This window comes from Penicillium pulvis, assembly GCF_028828015.1.
Source record: "Penicillium pulvis strain IBT 33274 chromosome Unknown contig_23_segment0_segment0, whole genome shotgun sequence".
NCBI lineage: Eukaryota > Fungi > Ascomycota > Eurotiomycetes > Eurotiales > Aspergillaceae > Penicillium > Penicillium pulvis.
In genome coordinates, this window is record NW_026643075.1 from 3,203,003 (window position 1) to 3,222,718 (window position 19,716).

Below are 19,716 nucleotides of genomic sequence, written 5' to 3' on the forward strand. Positions count from 1 at the left end.
TTGGAGGCTAATATGCAAATGTCATTGAACTCGTATTGTTCGTTCCAAATAGTGACGTGAATTGGTCTTCCAACAAAGCTTCAAAACTAGCGCGTTTTCTTTTCGTGATTGCTCTTGAACAAATTGCCATCCCATTTTCCTCGCTTCATTCAAAACCACCCACGCGGAAGTCACCTTCCCTTCTTTCTTTCTCTTTACTTCTTTTATACAGCCTACTTTACGGCCGTTCTCTCTTTCACTTTTCTCGTTCTCTCTTCTTTCTCACCCCCATTTTCTTCAAATCACTTGACCAAGTTTCACACCATGGACAATTCTGACATACCAGGGTCCACCATTTCTGGTGATCTTCCAATCCGCTCTGCCCCTCGAACTCACGGAGAAAACCCGGAGAAGGAGTTAGATGAGACTCAGACCCAAGTCAAAAATACTCAGCATAAAAATGCAATGAATGAGCCACTAAATCTCATGCCCAAGCCCACGGAAACGACACTCAAACTTGACGAAGCGGTTGCTGCGGTTATTGGCCCCCAGCTTGTGGCTCAGATGCAAAAGAAGAAGAAGAGGAATCGGGGCCCCAAAGGCAAGCGGGGAGTGGTAAGTGTGAATGACTATAGGGGACTAGTAACGAAATTGAACTTGACTCATGATAACAGGGCAAGCCAACTGGATTTGAGGAATGGAGTGCCGATGGACCGTTGACACCTGATGAGTATCAGGAGGATCGTGGGCTTTACGATTCGTACGTTTTGATGGAAGATCTCCAGAAGTGGAGCGTCATGCTAATAGTCTACATCTTCTAGTCGTCGATCTTTCGTGGAGTAAGAGATAATGTCTGGTTTGTGGTCAGAGCTAACATTTCACTATAGTCGGCTTGAGGAAGCCTTTATGCGATTCGAGAGAAAGCGCCGAATTGAGCCTGCTCGAGGCAATATCTTCCACAAGTACCTGCAGTATGGAGGCATCAGCGTCGGCCCCAACTTCGGAGGTGGTGTCAGTCCCCAGGACATGAAAATGATGACTGGGGATGAGATTATGCATGCTCGTACCCAGACCCTGATCGAGAAGGAACGAGAAGGCCTGCATATCAGTTTCGACAAAGTGGTTCGGGGCTTCTTGTGAGTCGTAAAGCTTGGTATCCAAGCGATGAATTGAAACTAATCATTTGCAGTGGCACTTACTACCTAAGATACTTCAATCCAGAAGGTATTGAGGATATCGAACTCGCCACGAGTACCATTCGGAACTTCCTCACATTCTTGCTTTTTCACGACGTTTGTCCAGAATACAAGGATGACGTTCTCCAGGCACGCAAGATATGCACCATTGCAAATATGGAGCTATGGAAGAATCTGCAATTAATACGCAAAGGCCCCAGTGGATTCAACAAGGCGTGCTCTGTGCTCTTCGCTGGACACTCGCTTGAAAAAGAGAACGAGAAGCCTAGTATCTGGGACGAGATTGATGATCCTTCCATGACCACTGAAAAGGCCCAAGAAATCATCAAGTACTGCATTGCTGGTGCCGGCTCCCACGACGTTGCTTCTAGCTTTATGCAGCATGTCGCTACCAAGAATGTGTTAGTGGAGAGCGTCGAAGACATCGATGGCTTTGAGGTACTTTGCGTTGCTGAGCCAGGTGACGATGTCCTCGCATTCTATCAGGAATTCGCGGCCCATCTGACCCCCGTTGGAACCGTCAAAGCCAAGTCTTTCCGTGACCCTGGCAAGCCCCAGACTGATTTAAGCCCCGAGGAACGCTGGGACTGGGACCACGGCAAGGCGCCTAGCTATGACTTTGTTTTCTTCATTGAAAAGGACCACCTCAAGCTTTTCTATCCTGGTTTGAGGGTGGTGGCCCCTGTTTGGAAGATGAACTGCGGGACGTACTATTTTGACCAGGTCTACTCGACCTTCCCAAGCTTTAACGCCATCATTGCAAATGACATGATGCTGGGCTGGAAGAAACCACGGGATTTGACAAATGGTGGTCAGAGGCCCAAGGGACAACAAGGTGAAATCAACAAGGGCATAGATGATGCCGTAAAGATGGCACTTGAGTTTACTGGCCAGAAAAAGGATGAAGGCAAATGCTCCAAGATTAATGAGGATGTGTCAGACGGCGAATATGACACAGCGGAGACCTCATAGCGGTCTTTGCCCATGGATAGGCCTTTCTTTTCTTTCCTTATTCTTTCATTGCTTTTTTCTTTTCTGCTTGAACTGGAGGTCTACTTTTATCTATATTATGAGAAATGCAGGCGTTGATTGGCGGGAGTGGTATTTTTGAATTTGAAATATTCATAGCAGTTATACCATCATCAAAAATGGAACGTTTGCATTTAAAGTCTATGTTCAAGGCTTCACAAGGGGCTTGCCCATAGTCTTGCGGCCCTCCAAGTCCTATTGGCTGAGTTGAGCATTGATCCATATAAGGGGGGAGGCAGTGAGGACTAACCGTGTGAACCTGAGCAATCTGCTCCAATGGGTATACCTTGTGAATCTTCACCTTGAGCTCACCAGACTTCAGCCGAGTAAAGAGCTCATTGGTGTAGTACTCAAACTCCTCTCGAGTCTCAATGTAGCCAAAGAGGGTGGGGCGAGCGATCTTAACACACTTGGGGGAGAGTTTCCTGTATAACCCGGTGAGCTTTATCCATGATTTTCCAGGGGCAAGACTTACGGGAGAGGAATGGGAGGAACAGGTCCACTGGCATTACCGAACCACACAATCGTTCCCTTGCGCTTCACTGCTTCCAAGCTACCTTCCCAGGTATCCTTGCCAACAGAATCGTACACGACATCAACGCCACGGCCACCTGTCGCCTCCTTGACCAACTTGACCCAATCCTTGCCCTCCTCACTGCGGTAGTCAATCACCACGTCGGCCCCAAGGTCCTTGACAATCGCGCACTTCTCCGCGCCACCGGCCGTTCCGATGACCTTTGCGCCGATAGACTTGAGGATCTGAGTCATGAGGAAACCCGCGCCACCAGCGGCAGCATGCAGGAGGACCCAGTCACCCTTCTGCACAGGGTAGGTCTCCTTGACAAATGAGAGAACAGTCATTCCACTCAAGAACGAAGCCATCACATCCTCATCACTGATACCCTCAGGGATCTTGACAGTCTTAGCTGCAGGAACAGCGGTGTATTCAGCATAACCACCATTTGCCAACCAAGCCACACGATCTCCAACCTGGAAACCGGATGTGTTGGGGCCAACTGCCGCGACGGTACCTGCGCCCTCACGGCCCAGCACCTCCGGCTTCGGGGAAGAATACAAGCCGGTGCGGAAGTATGTGTCAATGAAATTTACACCGGAAATGCTGTTGCGGACCAGCAACTGGCCTTCCTGTGGTGTGGGAACTGGGTAGGAGGTCTTGTACTGCAAGACTTCGGGGCCACCGGTCTGCTCGACCACGACGGCCTTCATTGTGGTGGGGACGGACATATTGCGAATTGGTGTGAAGGCGAAAGGTCTACTGACGGGGATTGCAGGGATTATTTGACTGCGCAAAGCTGCGAGACGAACACTACTTCTGCGGAGTGTACAGAGTGACATGGGGAGATAGGAAGAAGTGGGGGAATTGTGTAATTAAAAACAGCGAGATGGCGATTGCATCAACAGCTTCATTTGTCATCGCATCCCCGCATTCTCCGCCCGCGGAATTATCGATTCGCTCGTCATCAAGTCCCTCCCTTTACTTGACCTTCCGTTGATTATTATGCTATAGTGGGATATGATCTCATCTAATTTGTCAATCCCGTCGGTTTTATTTGCAATGTCTCTATCCACATTAACCCGGGTAAAAAGCCGATTGTACTCGGAGCATCCGACATGTGGGGTCTCGACGCCATTCCGTCGGCTTTCCAGAACCGTCGGATCAATACCGATATATTCTACGAGCTTGTACTCCGTATGCCGTGGACTAGTTGAGAGAGCCTCGTGGCACCTATCAAGACAGTTCTCAAAGAAAATCAATCATGCGTCCGAGATTGTTTGACAAGGATATAACGCCTGCGTTCGTACTTGGATCGTTGGACGTCCAGCCATTCTAGCCGCTGATATCATGATCAAACACGAGGTGTCATGCACAAAGCGACCGTGACTTTTTTTTTTCTCTTCTCCGGGATGAACGTTGGTAAGAGTAAACGCCAGCGCACTTCAGCCCCTGGAGCGCAGGATGCATGCTATTCAAGGATAGGGAGAGACGGGAGCTGAGACACTCTCTGATCGGGCTTTGGGTTGGCAAGCCCAGCGCCTGATGTCGATTGGCTGACCCACTCCGTCGCTGCAATATTTCTTGCCTACAAGTCTGCAGACTAAGCTGCTGGGGATCTGCATCTGCGGCAGTTAGCACCTCCGGCCCACCCTTAGCCTCGGATCGCTCATGCAACTCGCCATTTCCAAACATATCTACATGCCAGGGGAACCTATCTTGAAAAAGTGACTTCATGTTTTTCCAATGATGGTATATTCTCCTTGTTTCCTGGTGGATCCAGGCTACAGTAAACATGCTTGAAACACGGGAGCATCCGTGCCTGTCTGACTTTCGTGCCCAATGATCGACCAAGACAGCTATAGCCACGCCCAATTTGCTTCGTGGGCGGCGCGATGCTCGAGTCCACTCCTCGTTTTACGCATTGTTTCAATGGGAAAATCTTGTGGGCACTGCCTGCGGCCTGATACTATTTGTGGTCATTCGTCCACTTTTGCCCAATCACCATTGCGGCCCTATCAGAGTTCTTCTAGTCCAGGATGATGCCCGATTGACCAACACTTATATACCCTGCTTTAACCCGGGCTGCGCACACAAGACATCAGTGCATCTTTGTTTCCGAGTACAAAAAGAAAATTCTTCCCCCCAACTGAGGCTTTTGTACAACAATTTTTTTCCTCGCTTTATTGCCCAACCCTTTGCAACTTAAGACTTACTATGATTTGGAAACTTTCTCGAATCTCACCACAACACCACATTGCAGCAGGCTAAAAAATTTTCAAATCATACTAACTACGACTGTTTTTGTATGATCACACCGACCGACAACAAGCAAAAAATGTCTTCTCGTAGCGTGCGTTTCCAGTGGCCTCCAGTGCCATGTGTGGAGGAGGAGCCCGCCTCGCTTGCACGAGAGCTACACGGCCTTTCCAAGCTCAGTGAGAAGCCCGGAGTCGAGGGCACCTGCAGAAGGGGTACTGTCGACCAGTATCCGGTCATCCTCGCTCCAGATTCCCCTCTTCCGACATCGACCACTCCACCCAGCGATTTGGCCACTCCAGGATTAGGAAATGTCTCTTCCGATGACAGCAGCTCTGGTCTCCGTACCCCTTCTCCCCAGGTCCCAGAACCAGCCGTTCGCAGTAGGACCCAATCAAAGGACCCTTTCGGACTTCCTCCATCGTCAGTCTCAAGCAGGTCTCGAAGCCGCGCGCCACAAGCGCCCCCGCAGCTTCCTGTGTCGGACCAACAGCCTCCCCGTCAACGCCGTCCACAGTCTCCAGCACGGGACCGTGGTTCTGGCAGAGGAGAACTTGGCTATTTCCCTCCGGATGCTACCCGTGGACTGCCTATTCAGCAAGGCCCCAAGGATCGTGATTTTCATCTAACCAAGCTGCCTGCCTCCCAAGCACCGGCATTGTCACCACTAGGACGGTCAAACAGCGTGCGTACTGGAAATGTAACTGCTCCAACAGCTCCAGTCCGCCAACGCTCTGAGCCACATCCTGGACATGTAACTGCTCCAACAGCTCCAATCCGCCAACGATCTGAGCCACATCCTGGACACGTAACTGCTCCAACAGCTCCAATCCGCCAACGCTCTGAGCCGCATCCTGGGCATATAACTGCTCCAACAGCTCCAATCCGCCAACGCTCTGAGCCGCATCCTGGGCATATAACTGCTCCAACAGCTCCAATCCGCCAACACTCTGAGCCACATCCTGGACATCAACCAGAATCGAGTGCTCCTCGCGGCAGGTCATATTCCCTCGTCACTTCGCCGCCGGCCCCTATCTCGTCGTCACAACTGCAAGTCAAACGAGTTGCTGATGCCCCTACACTCTCAGAAAGAATCGAGGAGAAACTACGATTGAGACACGAGCTTCGCGAACTAGGATCTGATTCAGACTCAGAGGCTCCCAGGCGATCCAGGGCCAAATCCATCAGCCCCAAGATTCTCCCTGTGGCCCCAGCCCCAGAGGTATGCCCACCTCCCCGCGAGCTTTCTCGTGCCCCGGGCCAGCATAGTATGCCACCTACCAAGGAGCCTATCAAGGTACTGGTGACTCCTCAGGAGCCCAAGCAACTTCCGTCAGCAATGCGGGGAAGGGCGGCTACAATGGTCACACCAGCGCCGCCAGCATTGCGGTCTTCATCAAGGGCCCCCTCGACCATGGTTTCCAGGTCCATGTCATCTGATGAGGCCCAACCCAGCTCTAGCAGACCTCGTCGGGCGAACTCTGTCAAGTTTCAGGATCCTATGCCACGGCACAGTGCACCCGCACCGGCACCTACCCAGAAAGCGAGCTCCCCACAGCGGTCAACAGGACTATGTGTGACCCCATGCCCCCGCTCACTTCCGGTAGCGGGTCTCCAGGACTGGTACACCTTGAAGGGTCTCACACACTTGGACATCTGCCCCTCATGCATGAGCCAAATCGGGCACTCTCGCTTCCGTGAATTCTTCATCCCAAGCCTAGCAAAGCCGGCAACGCAGAAAACCCGCTGCGCCTTCGCCAACGCCTGGACTCGGCTAGCCTGGACACAGATGATCAAAAAGCAACACGCCAGCCTGGAGATGCTCTACCAGATGACCCGCCCACCACCAGGAAACCAGCCCTGCCCTGGCCGCGTCGTGGCTGACCAAACCTGGTACCGTGTCGTCGACCCGGAAACAGGCAAGTATCTGCCTCGTTTCCACGTCTGCGGCAGCTGTGCACGAAATGTCCGCATCCTCATGCCATCCCAACGAGACACATTCGAACACTGCCCGGATGTCCAGGAGCGAATGTGCGACTTCGTAACCACCAGCCCACGTTTCGTCCAGTACGTCGATCTCCTTGATATAGCCGCCGCCCGCACAGAGCCCTCCCGCCAACCAGACTCGCGGGAATTCATCTCCTACGCTCGCCGCAAGGTCGTCCTCCGCGATTGTCGTCGTGACAGACCAACAATGGGCACATGGCACTATATCCCCTCACTCCCAGAGTTCAGTGTCTGCGAAGACTGCTACGACGAAGTAGTGTGGCCCCTCGCTAAAACACACCATCCCATCGCGAAGAGTTTCTCCACGAGTATGCACTTCCTACCCGGAGACTCGTCGAGCCGGTGCCGCGAAGCAAGTTGCCAGCTTTACTCGCCGCGGATGAGGACGAAATTCAGGGAAGCTGTTGCAAAGAACGAGTTCTCGGGACTGAAGGCTGTTGCTTTGAGACGATTTGAGGCGGAGAGGCGGTTCAGGGATCGCCGGGAGGAATTGTTGGATGCTGAGAACAGGGGATATGATTGTGAGGCGGAACTTAGGAAGGCTATTGAGGAATGGAGGAAGTGGGAATGACTCGGATGCCCAGTTTTGGTATATTCTGGAGGAATTGGGTCTTGTAAAGCACTGTACTTTGTACTTTCTTGGTGGTTGTATGGTTTTGCGTTTCTTGCGTGTACAACTTTTCGGATTGGCATTTGGGCATGTAGCATAGCATTTTATAGCATAGCGTTGGGACAAAATTAGGATCGCATAGGTAGCATAGCGTTGTTTATTCATGGATTTTTATGGTGATATCCATCTTCTAAAACCCTCTTGTAATATGACACTCCCATCGTTAGAGTATAAATCTTTCAAATTCCAAGGCCGGGGTAATGACGATCCGCAGAATTGACGTTCCATGGGCTTTCAAGTATATATATATAGGTATGTGCCTGGAGGTCTCTATATACATATTCATTCCTGGGCTGACCAGGTGGTGTGGTTTCCCAGACCTGGATACTTAATAGGCACCTGGGCAGTCCTGAGGTGGGAGGAGCACAGTCATTGGGCCACAGTCATTGGGCACTTGGGGACTTGGTAATTCCTTTTGACCGCATGTGTTTTTATCATTTCTCAGACATGTTTCATTGTATATTTCAAGTAGATTGAGGTAACTTCAAGGTGAAGTATTTCGAGTCTAAGGTATATAAATCCCCAAAAACTCCGATGCTTATAAAACCAAAGCAAACCAGCCAATGCAAGAGTGAAAAAAATCTGCCTGAAATCAACCAACCAGTCCAACAACCTCATCAGGCCAACGCTTAGCCCAGATCATGGCTTGCGAAGGTATCGTTCCTCGAATAGGTGACAGCAGCATGATCTTTCCTTTCTCGACATCCACATTGGCGACGTAAAGAAATCCCTTGACACTGGCGTCACGGACAGCAGCAGGCGAAGCTGTAGTCGAGGCATGGGTGATAGCAATGAGGGTATTTTCGAGAGCCATAGGTGCAGGAGGTAGAAGTCGTTTCAATGGGATATTGCTGGTGGAATATGAATGGCTGGAGGTTGTATTTTGGTCGGATGAAAGGCCGACAATGCCTGGAAGAGTTGCAGCGCGGTCTTGTTCTTGTTTGGGCTGGGAATAATCATCAACGCCCCCACCAGGAAGGAATGAATCGCCGGTACTGAGCTGGGAGGGGTCATAGTCATCTTCATCTTCGTCTTCTGTTGAGATGACAGTATAGTTGTACACTGTTAAGGATGCGAAGTCGACTTGCAGTGTAGATGGAGATAATGTAATAGCAGTCGTTAGAGCATTCGAGGGGGCTGAATTGCCAAAGAAGTAAGATCGGATCTGGGACTCGCGTGTTTTTTTGAGAAATGCTGCATCGCGGTCAACGCAACCTCCGGACTTGGATAGCTTCACAACGGCGACGCGCTCATCAAAAACGGCAGCGGCAGCACTTGCACTGGGCTTGTTATCGTATTGCTTGACCATGTTGCTGTACAAGCGCTCTGAGCCCAGCACCACGATGGTAGTGATAGCGAATTCGGTGACAATATGATTGATCAATTCGAGACTGCCAGGCTTTCCAGAGCTGAGTATTCCCGGAGTGTCGACAATGATTCCCGTCCGACGGACATCCTCATCTTTGGCCATACGCTCTGTGACTTGAAGCGCCAGGCGCGACACAATGGGCCGGTAGACTGAGCCTTCCGCGTCGAGAGGACTAGGCAATGGATAGCTGTAGACGAGTGGCAGTTTCACAGGCACAGGACTAGGCCCAGACATGGGACTGTCGCCCCAGCCATTCTCAACATCCAACATTGTCCGGAAAGCCGTCGCAGTCAATGTACCCGGGACGCTAAGCATGCCTTCAGTCGGATCTAGGTTCACAACCAGCGGCTGCCCCCCAACCTTTGTCGCATACGCAGTGAGGATCTTGGACAAGCTAGTTTTGCCCGCGTTGTCAGGACCCAACAACAACACACGAGGTCCGTCCTTACCGGAGCCTTGTGATTCCTCTCGTAATGCTTCTAACGCAAAGTGTAGATTGGCGTATTCCATCATGGGTGTATCATCGGACGTGTACTCGCTCTGACAACCGCCTGCGCCGTGGCCCGCCGCGGACGTGGATCCATCCACTGTAGTAGTTGTCGCAGTCTCGCCGGCAGTGATTTCCAATTCGCAACCATGCCATGTATAGATTGCAGCTTTGGTGCCAGTGATTGTGTACGTTTGCGCTTCGGCGAGTTCCGTGCCGAAGAGTTCGGCAGTTCCGTTGAGGAGCTGTGATGCGGTTGCTTGTGAGTACTGTTGCTCTCATGACACAGCTGCGAGGTGCCATTTGATCATCGCGATCACCTGGCTTGGAAGACATACCTTGATTCTGATGATGTGACCGAACGCTACCTCAAACCTCCACTCCGAACCTGGGTTCAAGGCGATCTGCGATGGCGGGGCGACAGCATATTGCCTCTCCTCGGAGGGCTGGGTGAGCTCTAAGCCGGGAAGAGACATTTGATCGCCAAATTGAAAAATTGGCAATAGTCAAAAATAAGGCAGGGAAGCAATTAGAGGGTGGAAGGTCAAAGTCTGGGGAAAGTTACTTTTCAAGTTGCAGGAGCTTGTCGCAACGCGACTTTGGTTTGTTTGCACCTCCACACTTAAGCTTCTTCCACCATTGTTCTATTTCACTAAGAATCTTCTGATATTTTGCTTCTTACGATAAATCTTTCCTAATACCAGGAAGTTTGGGAAATATGTATTTATAGTAGTTCTCTATTTGAGCACTATGAGTTTTATTGTGCTTAAAGGCTATCATTAGGCCAGCCATTCTTAGCTACGCTGCATCACATGCAGCAACAGAAAAGAACGGCAGAAAGGATAGGAGGGAGGGAAGAGAATTTGGTATCGGGAGAGTTAGAAGAGGCAAAGCCAGGGATTAACAGGACCGTGGATAATTGATTTCACGATTGGTTTCTTTCGGGTCTTTTGGAATGGGCTCAAGGTCTTGTGCAAAGGTAGGAGCAAAGATATTAGAAGGGGAAGATTCATGTCAAGGGCAAGTACAGGGGCACATTCAAGGACAAAAAGGAATATATTTATCATAACGACAAGTGGGAATGGGGAATGTGATTTCAGTAGGCAGGTTCTGCAATATTGAGACATCCCGCTCTCCAAGGTGGAAGGCAAGAGACAGCAATTCAATGGCAAAGCGGCATGGGGGAATCCAAAATAATATTTTCCAGGCCAAGTGTTCAAGCACGAGGCTCCAGAGCTGGGGGGGGAATATGGGGGTGTAAGTTTGGCCAGGTCTTCCGTTGACCTGGATTGAATCATCATTCTAGAAGAAATAAGGAATGGAGGCACTAGACGAGCTGTTAGCAATGATCTCAAAACAATAGTAGTCAACACGTACGCAAGGGCAAAGGCGGCCGAGACACCAAAGAGAGCACGGTTGCGGACTCGCTCGCGCTTGAGCTTATCCTCCAGAACCTTGGCCTTCTTCGCTCTCTGGCTGGCTTCAGCCGCAGTCTCCTCATCATCATCATCCTCAGGCTTGCGCTTCTTGGTGAGCTTGACGGATGGTGATCCTGCAGTCGCATCCTCGGCGCTTTGGATCTTGATAGCATCTTCCACCATCTCCTTGGCCTTTGCAATCATCTCCTCGGTCTCCTTTGCGGACGGCACCTCGGGGAGCATAATGGGCATGTCGAGAGAGAGTGTGGCCTGAGTGGGCTCGGCCTCTTTGGCGGAAGCTCCGCGGATCTCAATCTCGGCCTCATTTTCAGGCTCCTTGACATCCTTCTTCTTTTTCTTCTCTGCCTTCTTCTCCTCCTTCTTTTCTTCCTTCTGGGTCTCCTTGACATCCTTCTCCTTCTCCTCGTCGGCCTCAGCAGCCTTCTTGGATTTCCGGCCCTTCTTCTTCTCCGGGGAACCGGTGTTCTTGACCTCAACTTCTTCCACGCTCTCCACAATGCCGTTCAGCAATTCCATTTCCGAGGAAGCTGTGACTTCCAGGGCATGCTGCAGGCTGTCGTTAGCAGCGGATGTGGATGGAGTATCCGGGACCTCTTTCGAAGAGCGGGGTTGCCGAGCCTTGCGAGGCGAAGTCGACTTCTTGGTAGGAGAGACTGAGCGGCGGCTCCGGCGCTGAGCCAGAGAGAGATCATCCGAAGGCACTTCAAACTTGGAAGGCATTTCAAACTTTGGTGGCGGGGTGATCTGCTTCTTTGCACTAGAGGGGCTCTGTGCAATATCGGTGGGATCTAGCAAGGCACGGACCCAGTCGTACATTTGGTATTCCCTGGACAGTTCGAGAGCTAGATATTATGGTCAGAAACAGTTCCATTGTGCGCAAATGGAGTCTAGACATACCAAACAGCGGGGAAATCCAAACGTTGCCAGCAACCTCCTCCATGCTGGTATACTCTCGGGCCTTCAGGTATTCTCTCTCAGTACGCTCCTCTTCAGCCTTAGCCCAGGGAAAGGCAATCTTGAACATGCCAGTGGCGCTGACGAATCCATCCTTGCTCCTTCGCTATTCGCCCACGGGCAAAGTCAGTGGTTGTCGTTTTAGGCGTGGGACAGTCCTTACCATCAAGAAATAGGTCTCTGGGTGATTTTGAGAGCTGTGCGAAGGGAAAATCTCGGAACCCTTCAGGTCCTTGGGCAGGGGAGCCCGAAGGTGAGCATACTCGAACAAGCCCAGGTTCTCAGGCTTGGTGGCATTGGAGGTGCCGATCTGGCCAGGCTTGACAGAGAGGTTGGTCTTGCCAAGACGACGGCGCGCAAGAAGCTCATCGTCTATTGCACAGGGCAAAATCGATGGGTTAGCGATGGCGAGGTCGATGGATCGAGGATATGGCGGTTGGACACGCGGTCGCGCGACAACGCGCCTTGGAAAAGAAACTTACAAGCCGGTGCCGCATCACTAAGGATGAGCGGGTTTGTCTTCTTTGGTAGAGAGCGCGACATGATGGATGGTTGCGACACGATCAGAAAGGTTGAGTGTCTGTAGGTTTGCGAACGAGATGCGCCCACGGCCACGTAGCAGGCGCGTCGCTAGAGAAAAGGCGGGTCGGACCTTTACACCGGGGCGGGGAAGATGCGGGATAGGGCGAATCAACACGCCACAGCAGTCCAAAAGATGAGGTGATGCACAGTTATCAACCCAAAAAAGTTCGAATCAAAGTACCGCGATAAAGGATAAATTGAGAACAATCAGGGGAGAAGGCCGTCGCGACGGAATGGGCCCTCGATGCTTCGTACGGACCTTGCTCTTTCCGGTAAGGTCCGGTATTGCTAGCGTATGCTTGTGGTATTTAAGCTGTCTGAATGGGCAATTCAACCAATACAGGGTTTCAATCATACCATGCCGTTGGGAAACAACGGACACCTCGTGACCCACGCATTCCTCTTTTTTTCTCTTTTTTTTCTTTGTTGTTATAGCACTAGACTGTTAGGGTGTTATACACACAATTCAACTGGGCAATTCACTAACTCTTTACAATATAAACTTTGAATCCAAGTGTAGTAGACCCCCCCCCTTTTCCCCATGCTTAGCCTATCCACCCGTTCTACCTAAATGACTATGACTGGATCAGCCTTGCAGTAGCCCATAATAAGCAAATGTGAGCGGTCTACTACATGCACGATCTTGCCACACCATCACCCCCACCTCCCGCTTCTGACTCTTTTCGTTATCGTGAACCCCACGATGAGTTCCCAAAAAGGTTAAATTGCCTACTCGTCGCCAGAAACTTATGATCGTGGCAACAGTAATCCTGGATAAAGGAAGCCTTACAGGTGACATTTGTTATATGTGGTCCTTCAATCATCTACAAGGGTGAAAAATAGCACATTAGAATTGCATGTTGTCGGTGCTAGAAGCCCTAAGTGTTCAAACCACCGACGAGGTAACTATTTGTCTCTCTACTCTGTAGCATTTACCTCTCCATTTCAGCAGTAGAACCACTTATTCGGTATTACGATATTTCATACCTCTAGCATGCCTAACGCCTGCAAATCCTGAAACCTTATGTGTTCCCCATATAACTCCTTACTCGATTTGGCCAATATGCCGTCGTCACCCGAATGGGTAAGACACACTGAGAACCCCGATCAAGTAACGAGTTCTTTCCGAGATCGTCGATCATTCCTAGGAAGGGTTCTTGCACTGTAAATAAAACCGTCTGATACCAAAAGTGTTGCAATGTGGTTTCCAAGCTCCACTCCCCGACAGCCTCCCATGGTACTTCAAGCTGTATTTGCACGTTTGTTTCCACTACGCATCCTGTCTTTGATCTAGATCTAGATTTCTCGTCGCAAATAAATTGCCAAATGATTTTCTTAAATTCGATGATGTATTTGTTCTATTCATACAACGGGTCGCCTTGTTGCCACCGCTTGGGGGCCAGTATCGGCACACTGCGCAAAACCGACGACATAGCCATCCTCCGCCCCAGTCCCAACTCGGCAACCCTAGAACAATCATAGTTATTACTTATAGACGCCACACCCCACCATGACTATGCCACGCCGTTTCGGTGGTATGCTGCTTATTTTTTTCTTACCCTCGCCATAATGGTCATCTCCAAAGACGATCCGCTGCATCAAATAGCGGCGCTCAAACAACTAGCAAAGCTGCTCTATGACGGTTCGGAAACATCGATTCTTACTTGTCATGCGCAGAATGAGCTCGGTCAGCTTCTTGCAGTTCTTGGTCTTTCGGGGAAGCACTTCCTTGAATGCTCAGAAAGTCCGGGTCCTCAGGAACAGAAGAAGTTGAAGATATACCATTCTATCCTAGTGGATCTCAAGAGACTCCAAAGAAGTACCACCGAGATTGACTCACCAGAGCTTATCGAGGATGTCCGAGCCCTGATCAATGACGTGACTTTTGGTCTAAGCATTATGAATGCCCACATGGTAGTGTAAGTTGACCCCCAATGGACGTGCAACGACCCAAGTCCTAAAACTAGGTGTACATAGATCGTCGCAAAACAAGATGAACCAAATGCTACGGGACTATATCGTTCATATCGCCACCGGAAGACGAGATGTTAATATTGTCGCCAACCTTTTCAAGGACGGTTCGTTCTTCGAGAAAGAAAAGGCATGGAAGGATCTGCAGCAAGAGCTACAGGACTTTGGCATGACAAAGGAGCAGTCATTTCAGGAGCACGATTTTATCCTCATGACCCTTCGGAAAGCAGCACTCGAGAGCACGCTCTTGGGTAATCTCATTCCAAAGCCACCGGTGCCGGAAATCCCTATGCCTCCGTCACCTACAACATTCACCAACTCGTCGAACGCGATGAGCAGGTCTTCATCCGAATACTCAAGGTCCTCTGGTGAATCTCTTGACACCGAAAGCTGGGATCATAATTCATTGCCGGTCGATGATATCCCTGTCTCCATAGCTGTCGAAATCGAGGTCTCAAATCGCCAAGTACCTCGAAGATTACCGGGTAGGGCGCTGGATGACTTCCCCGAAGCCAGGGATATATTCAGTCCACTCGAAGGGTACGACAATCAAATGGTCTTCCGACCTTCAGTTATGCCAAAGCCAGAGCCATCTTTGATACCGAGTAACTCTGCAGACAAAGCAACCGCCAGGTTCAGTGCCATCCCTCCGAGACTAGAAGCTAGAGGCCGCTCTGCATCCGAAGGCAACTTCAATCGATTCTCCCTATCCGCAATTCCACAAGTTGCAGTCAAACGGGGCAAGAGACCCAATCTAATGAGTCGAATGAAATTCAAAATGACGAATAACAAAGGGGAATTGTGCTCATTAGTCAAGATCGGTGATGTATACGGAATCAAATGTGCACTCGACAAGGGCGCCAGTGCGAACACCGAGAATCCTCTCGGGCAAACAGGCTTAATCATTGCTGCCGCCTTTGGTCACTATGATGTTGTCATGCTCCTCATGGACCACGGCGCCAAATTGGACGCAATGGGACATGGCGGCGAGACTGCACTCTCTGTAGCTACCCTGCGCGGATACAGTGATATCGCCGAGCTGCTGCTAGATCGCGGCGCAGATCCCAACGCAGCATCTGTATATGGAAAGCCGGCTCTTTCGCAGGCTGCAGGAACCGGTAATCTGGCTTTAACTAAGCTTTTACTGGACTTCGGTGCGGACCCCAATGGCATTACTGCCTCGGGTGAGACGGCGCTTTCATATGCTGCTACTTGTGATCGCTATCAGGTCGCACAGTTGCTGCTTCGCAGTGGTGCAATGGTTGATAAAACTGGCCATGCTGGTCGGACGCCTCTTCTCAAGGCTGTTGGCAAAGGTAGCAGTCGTATGGTCCAGTTGTTGATGGATCATGGTGCAGATCCTAATCGACAAGATAGCCGTCAGCAGACTCCTTTGATACAAGCGATGCAACAGGGAAGATCCGAAATCCTTGCCATATTTCTTAAGCATGGATATGGCCCTGATCACGGGTCTGGGTCTACTTTAGCGATGGCTGGAGAGATTTCGCATAGAATGTCGTTCTTTAGCACCTAAGTTCTAGGATTTTTTGATGCTAGAGCGGGGCATTGTCTATTTTTTTGTTTTATTTTGCTATTTTCTCTTGTCGAGGCTGGTCTTTCAACAGATGAATGTTATGAGTAGAGTGAACTATTTAAAGCAAATTCGTCCCAAATTCTAGTGATTCATTCCTGCCGAAGTCCCGTCTGCATACGGAACACCACGTTTCACGTGCGGTAGCCTGGGCCCTAAGGTAGGTAGATTAGGTAGGCACCTGATCCTTATTTACTTGGAAATGGACCAATCAAGAGAGAGTAAAGCCATGTGGAAAACTAATCATCATAAATTTGGAACCCAACCGGACGTGTGTGGATCCACTTTACTTTTTCGTGCCCAGGGACTATATAGCAGCATCTCCATATCCAAAGTTTACAGAAGATGTCCCGCCATAATATATGCACAAAGTTCGAATTGGTTGATTCATGTCTATTATCTGTAGTCAAGTGGAGATCATGTATCAATTGCCAATCATATGCCCAGTGCTAATGTAGGTTTTAAATCGGTCTGTGATAGTGGGGCCTAGATTTGCCTTCCAGAGCGCTAGTCCTACGTGTACTTGCTTCAATGGGGATCACCAGAAAAACAATGAATATCGAGCCAATTGACCCATGGCAATCATTTGGATCCAAGCGACTTCAATAGACAGTAAAATTGCTCCAAAGCATAGATAATCGTGCAGATCAATCCACCATGTACCTGCTTATGGGAGGATGTCAAGATGCAATGCACCGCGAATCCGAATAGCCTCGCCCCCCACCGCCTTTCCAACCCCACTAGAGTCAGGAGACAAAGTGGGATGTGAGCATCGTGTCTTGCCCCCCTTTTTCTTCTCATATTTTTCTTACTTCTCCCTTCCCTGTCGCTTCCTCCCATCCCAATTCCACTTTGTTTACTTCCCCCGGATTTTTCAGTTTGCCCCGCCTTCACGACAAAATGTCCGACCACAACGAAGACCTCGTCGCCACCAAGACCGAAGGGTTCAAGGTTGGTGAGAAGAAGACCTTGGAGGAGTACCAGGAGCTCGGTAAGGAAGCTTTTCCTTCCTCACTCGAATGATGGGAATCGTTCTATACACCTAGCCGCCATATGCCGCCTTACCCCTCATAAAACCAAACACCCCAACACAACGCAACGCCCACCGCTAACACTATACTCCCAACAGACAAGGATGATGAGGCCATGGTCCGCTGGAAGGCCTCTCTTGGTCTGAACGCTGGAAACCCCATTGGAAAGGCCGGCGACCCCAAGTGTCTCATTAAGTCCCTTGCCCTGCGGGTCGAGGGCCGCGACGACGTCAAGATCGAGCTGTCTTCCCCCGAAGCTGTCCAGGAGCTCAAGAACAAGCCATTCACCATTAAGGAAGGAGCCAAGTTCCACATCCAGGTGGTCTTCCAGGTCAACCACGACGTCCTGAGCGGTCTCAAGTACCTGCAGGTTGTTAAGCGCAAGGGTATCCGTGTTAGCAAGGACGAGGAGATGCTCGGCAGCTTTGCACCCAACACCGACCAGAAGCCTGTCTACACCAAGGAATGTAAGTACACCTTATACTTGACTCGCCCGAGTCACCCCAATTCCGGTGGAATTGGATTTGATGCTGATTTGTGTCTGTCATTAGTCGCTGAGGAGGAAGCTCCTTCCGGTATGCTTGCCCGTGGTAGCTACAACGCTGTGTCCAAATTCTTGGATGATGATGACCACACCCACCTCATGTTCGAGTGGGCGTTCCAGATCACCAAGGAGTGGTAATCAGATCGGGATCTCTTTGGACTGTTAACTTCATTTGAGCTTCTTTGAGCGGCCCATTGTTTATTCCAAGCGTGACGAATTTCCTTTGACTTGAAAAGCCTGATAGATGGTCTTTCCAAGGTCGGTCCTGATTGGGGCCTGTTACAGTGCGGTTTGTTGAAACTATGGCCTTTCTTGGCCTTTTTGCTTCTTTGTTGATTTTATTCTGGCTTCTGGGAGACCCCCAGCTGGATCTCGTTGTTCTCTCAGATTCTATTTTTCTTGCCGATATCTATCAATGTGGATATGTTCCAAATTCAATGTTGAGACACGAAATAGCCCAATCCAGTCTCTGGCCGCGAAATTTACCTGATACTCAGGCTACTGTATATGAAACTTTGATGAAAGATGTTCGGGCATTCAATGGCCAAAGCCTGTAGAATCCGTTATGGTGCAGTCGTGTTCTATTCCACTCCATCCCTAACTCCTATACGGTGCAATCAATGCTGGATGAAAAAAAGAAATTTAAGAAAACGTAACAAATCATCATGGGTATCACAAGAAATAGTCAATCACAGGCTGGGAGTCTCTGTTCTGCTGTGCCTGTTGCTCACTCCTGTGGATGTCGTTCTCAGGTGCCGCATCAAAGATATTGAAGAAGCGTTCCATATTGTCGCTAACTTCTAAAACACTGGCGAGGTTTCCGCAGCGGTAGCAATAGTTGGGAGCACTCCAAACCGTACTTAAGCGGTCATCAAAAAGAATCTGATAACCCTCATTGCATAGCTGATGCGCCCGTAGAATATGGGACATCTTATTGACTTCCAGGAACTTCCGAACAACCTGCGCTCCAAAGGTATAGCCAGCACCACGCGGAGAAAGAGAGAATTCATCCCGTTCAGGATCAGGATCAGACCAGACCAGATCAGCCATCGGGCCCTCATGGGGAATTTCACGGAACCGGTCAATAATCTTGATCTGGTCCAGAGAGTGAATAGAAGGAGAAAGACCACCGTGAACACAGAAAATCTCATCATTGATCACCACGCTCAGCGTTAAGTAATCGAACATATCCGTGAAGTAGTGCCATACGTTAGCATTGCCATATTTGCGGGCGCACTCAGTGTAGAAGCCGTAGGATTGGGTTACGCCGCGAGATTCGTGATTACCGCGGATTAGATGGACTCGGTGGGGGTATCGGAGTTTGAGGCAGACTAGCAGAGAAATAGTTTCCACACTGAAAAGGCCACGGTCGACATAGTCGCCTATAGATCCGGGAGGTTAGCAATCGTGTTCCGGTCCGAACCGACGGGTCTCATTTGCAGCTTTAGACGTGCAAACCAAATCCACTCACCAAGAAAAAGATAATTTGTATCAGGGCAGAATCCGCCGATACGGAAGATTTCTAATAAATCGAAGAATTGGCCATGGATATCTCCCACAACGGTAACCGGCGCCATAATATGGACCACATTGCTCTCTTTCATTAATAGCTCTTTTGTCTTCGCGCATACAGCTTCAATCACTGGCTCCGCAAGGAGCTCTTTCCGATAGAGTCGCTCGATGCACTCATCGAGATCGATACTAGCTATACCAGCATTAGCTCTTTATCGTCACATTCGGGGCGGGCATGGGCGATTTGGCGTTTCCAGCTTCACTCTAAACGTACTGGGAAGGCCAGGCATCTTGGTCAAAAGCGCCGAGGCAAAGACGAATGAGTGTATAGCCCCTGTCGAGGAGGGGTACTGAAGTTAAGGGAATGCTGCCGCACAGAAGAAGTGCTCTGCTCAGGCTGAGAGAGGGTGGCCTGGCAGAGACGAGAAAAAGAGATTGGATAATTTCAACGGAGATTCAGGATGGATAGACTATTCGCAGTAGGCATGGTGACGAGGAAAGTCAGCACTGCAACAATTCCTCAGGTTTCAACACAAGACTCCCAGCCTTTTGCTGTGCAGCGTGGGGATACTGCCTTGACCG

At 50.1% G+C, this 19,716-nt stretch overlaps 8 protein-coding genes across 8 annotated transcripts; 4 read left to right on the top strand and 4 right to left on the bottom strand.

Moving 5' to 3' along the window:
• Positions 1-303: 303 nt before the first annotated feature.
• Positions 304-2,147, top strand: N7503_005475 (uncharacterized protein; the record flags this gene model as incomplete). Its single annotated transcript, XM_057065022.1, has 5 exons — positions 304-594; positions 654-739; positions 801-818; positions 867-1,115; positions 1,169-2,147. 5 exons carry the CDS (start codon positions 304-306, stop codon positions 2,145-2,147), a joined length of 1,623 nt encoding a protein of 540 aa, XP_056922765.1.
• A 204-nt stretch (positions 2,148-2,351) lies between these two features.
• N7503_005476 (quinone oxidoreductase family protein) lies at positions 2,352-3,449 on the bottom strand (the record flags this gene model as incomplete). The annotated part of the gene is made up of 3 exons (XM_057065023.1): positions 2,352-2,399; positions 2,455-2,629; positions 2,680-3,449. The coding sequence occupies 3 exons, from the start codon at positions 3,447-3,449 to the stop codon at positions 2,352-2,354; spliced, it is 993 nt and encodes a 330-aa protein (XP_056922766.1).
• A 1,607-nt stretch (positions 3,450-5,056) lies between these two features.
• On the top strand, positions 5,057-7,555 carry N7503_005477 (uncharacterized protein; the record flags this gene model as incomplete). Its single annotated transcript, XM_057065024.1, has 1 exon — positions 5,057-7,555. The coding sequence occupies one exon, from the start codon at positions 5,057-5,059 to the stop codon at positions 7,553-7,555; it is 2,499 nt and encodes an 832-aa protein (XP_056922767.1).
• Positions 7,556-8,246: 691 nt separating this feature from the next.
• Positions 8,247-9,986, bottom strand: N7503_005478 (cleavage polyadenylation factor subunit CLP1; the record flags this gene model as incomplete). The annotated part of the gene is made up of 2 exons (XM_057065025.1): positions 8,247-9,755; positions 9,849-9,986. 2 exons carry the CDS (start codon positions 9,984-9,986, stop codon positions 8,247-8,249), a joined length of 1,647 nt encoding a protein of 548 aa, XP_056922768.1.
• Positions 9,987-10,812: 826 nt separating this feature from the next.
• Positions 10,813-12,446, bottom strand: N7503_005479 (KilA-N domain-containing protein; the record flags this gene model as incomplete). Its single annotated transcript, XM_057065026.1, has 5 exons — positions 10,813-10,837; positions 10,888-11,791; positions 11,847-12,009; positions 12,067-12,275; positions 12,386-12,446. The coding sequence occupies 5 exons, from the start codon at positions 12,444-12,446 to the stop codon at positions 10,813-10,815; spliced, it is 1,362 nt and encodes a 453-aa protein (XP_056922769.1).
• A 1,608-nt stretch (positions 12,447-14,054) lies between these two features.
• N7503_005480 (ankyrin repeat domain-containing protein) lies at positions 14,055-15,990 on the top strand (the record flags this gene model as incomplete). The annotated part of the gene is made up of 2 exons (XM_057065027.1): positions 14,055-14,404; positions 14,463-15,990. 2 exons carry the CDS (start codon positions 14,055-14,057, stop codon positions 15,988-15,990), a joined length of 1,878 nt encoding a protein of 625 aa, XP_056922770.1.
• A 957-nt stretch (positions 15,991-16,947) lies between these two features.
• On the top strand, positions 16,948-17,760 carry N7503_005481 (Rho GDP-dissociation inhibitor; the record flags this gene model as incomplete). Its single annotated transcript, XM_057065028.1, has 3 exons — positions 16,948-17,038; positions 17,177-17,545; positions 17,630-17,760. The coding sequence occupies 3 exons, from the start codon at positions 16,948-16,950 to the stop codon at positions 17,758-17,760; spliced, it is 591 nt and encodes a 196-aa protein (XP_056922771.1).
• A 534-nt stretch (positions 17,761-18,294) lies between these two features.
• On the bottom strand, positions 18,295-19,424 carry N7503_005482 (serine/threonine-protein phosphatase; the record flags this gene model as incomplete). Its single annotated transcript, XM_057065029.1, has 3 exons — positions 18,295-19,004; positions 19,094-19,327; positions 19,409-19,424. The coding sequence occupies 3 exons, from the start codon at positions 19,422-19,424 to the stop codon at positions 18,295-18,297; spliced, it is 960 nt and encodes a 319-aa protein (XP_056922772.1).
• Positions 19,425-19,716: the final 292 nt, after the last annotated feature.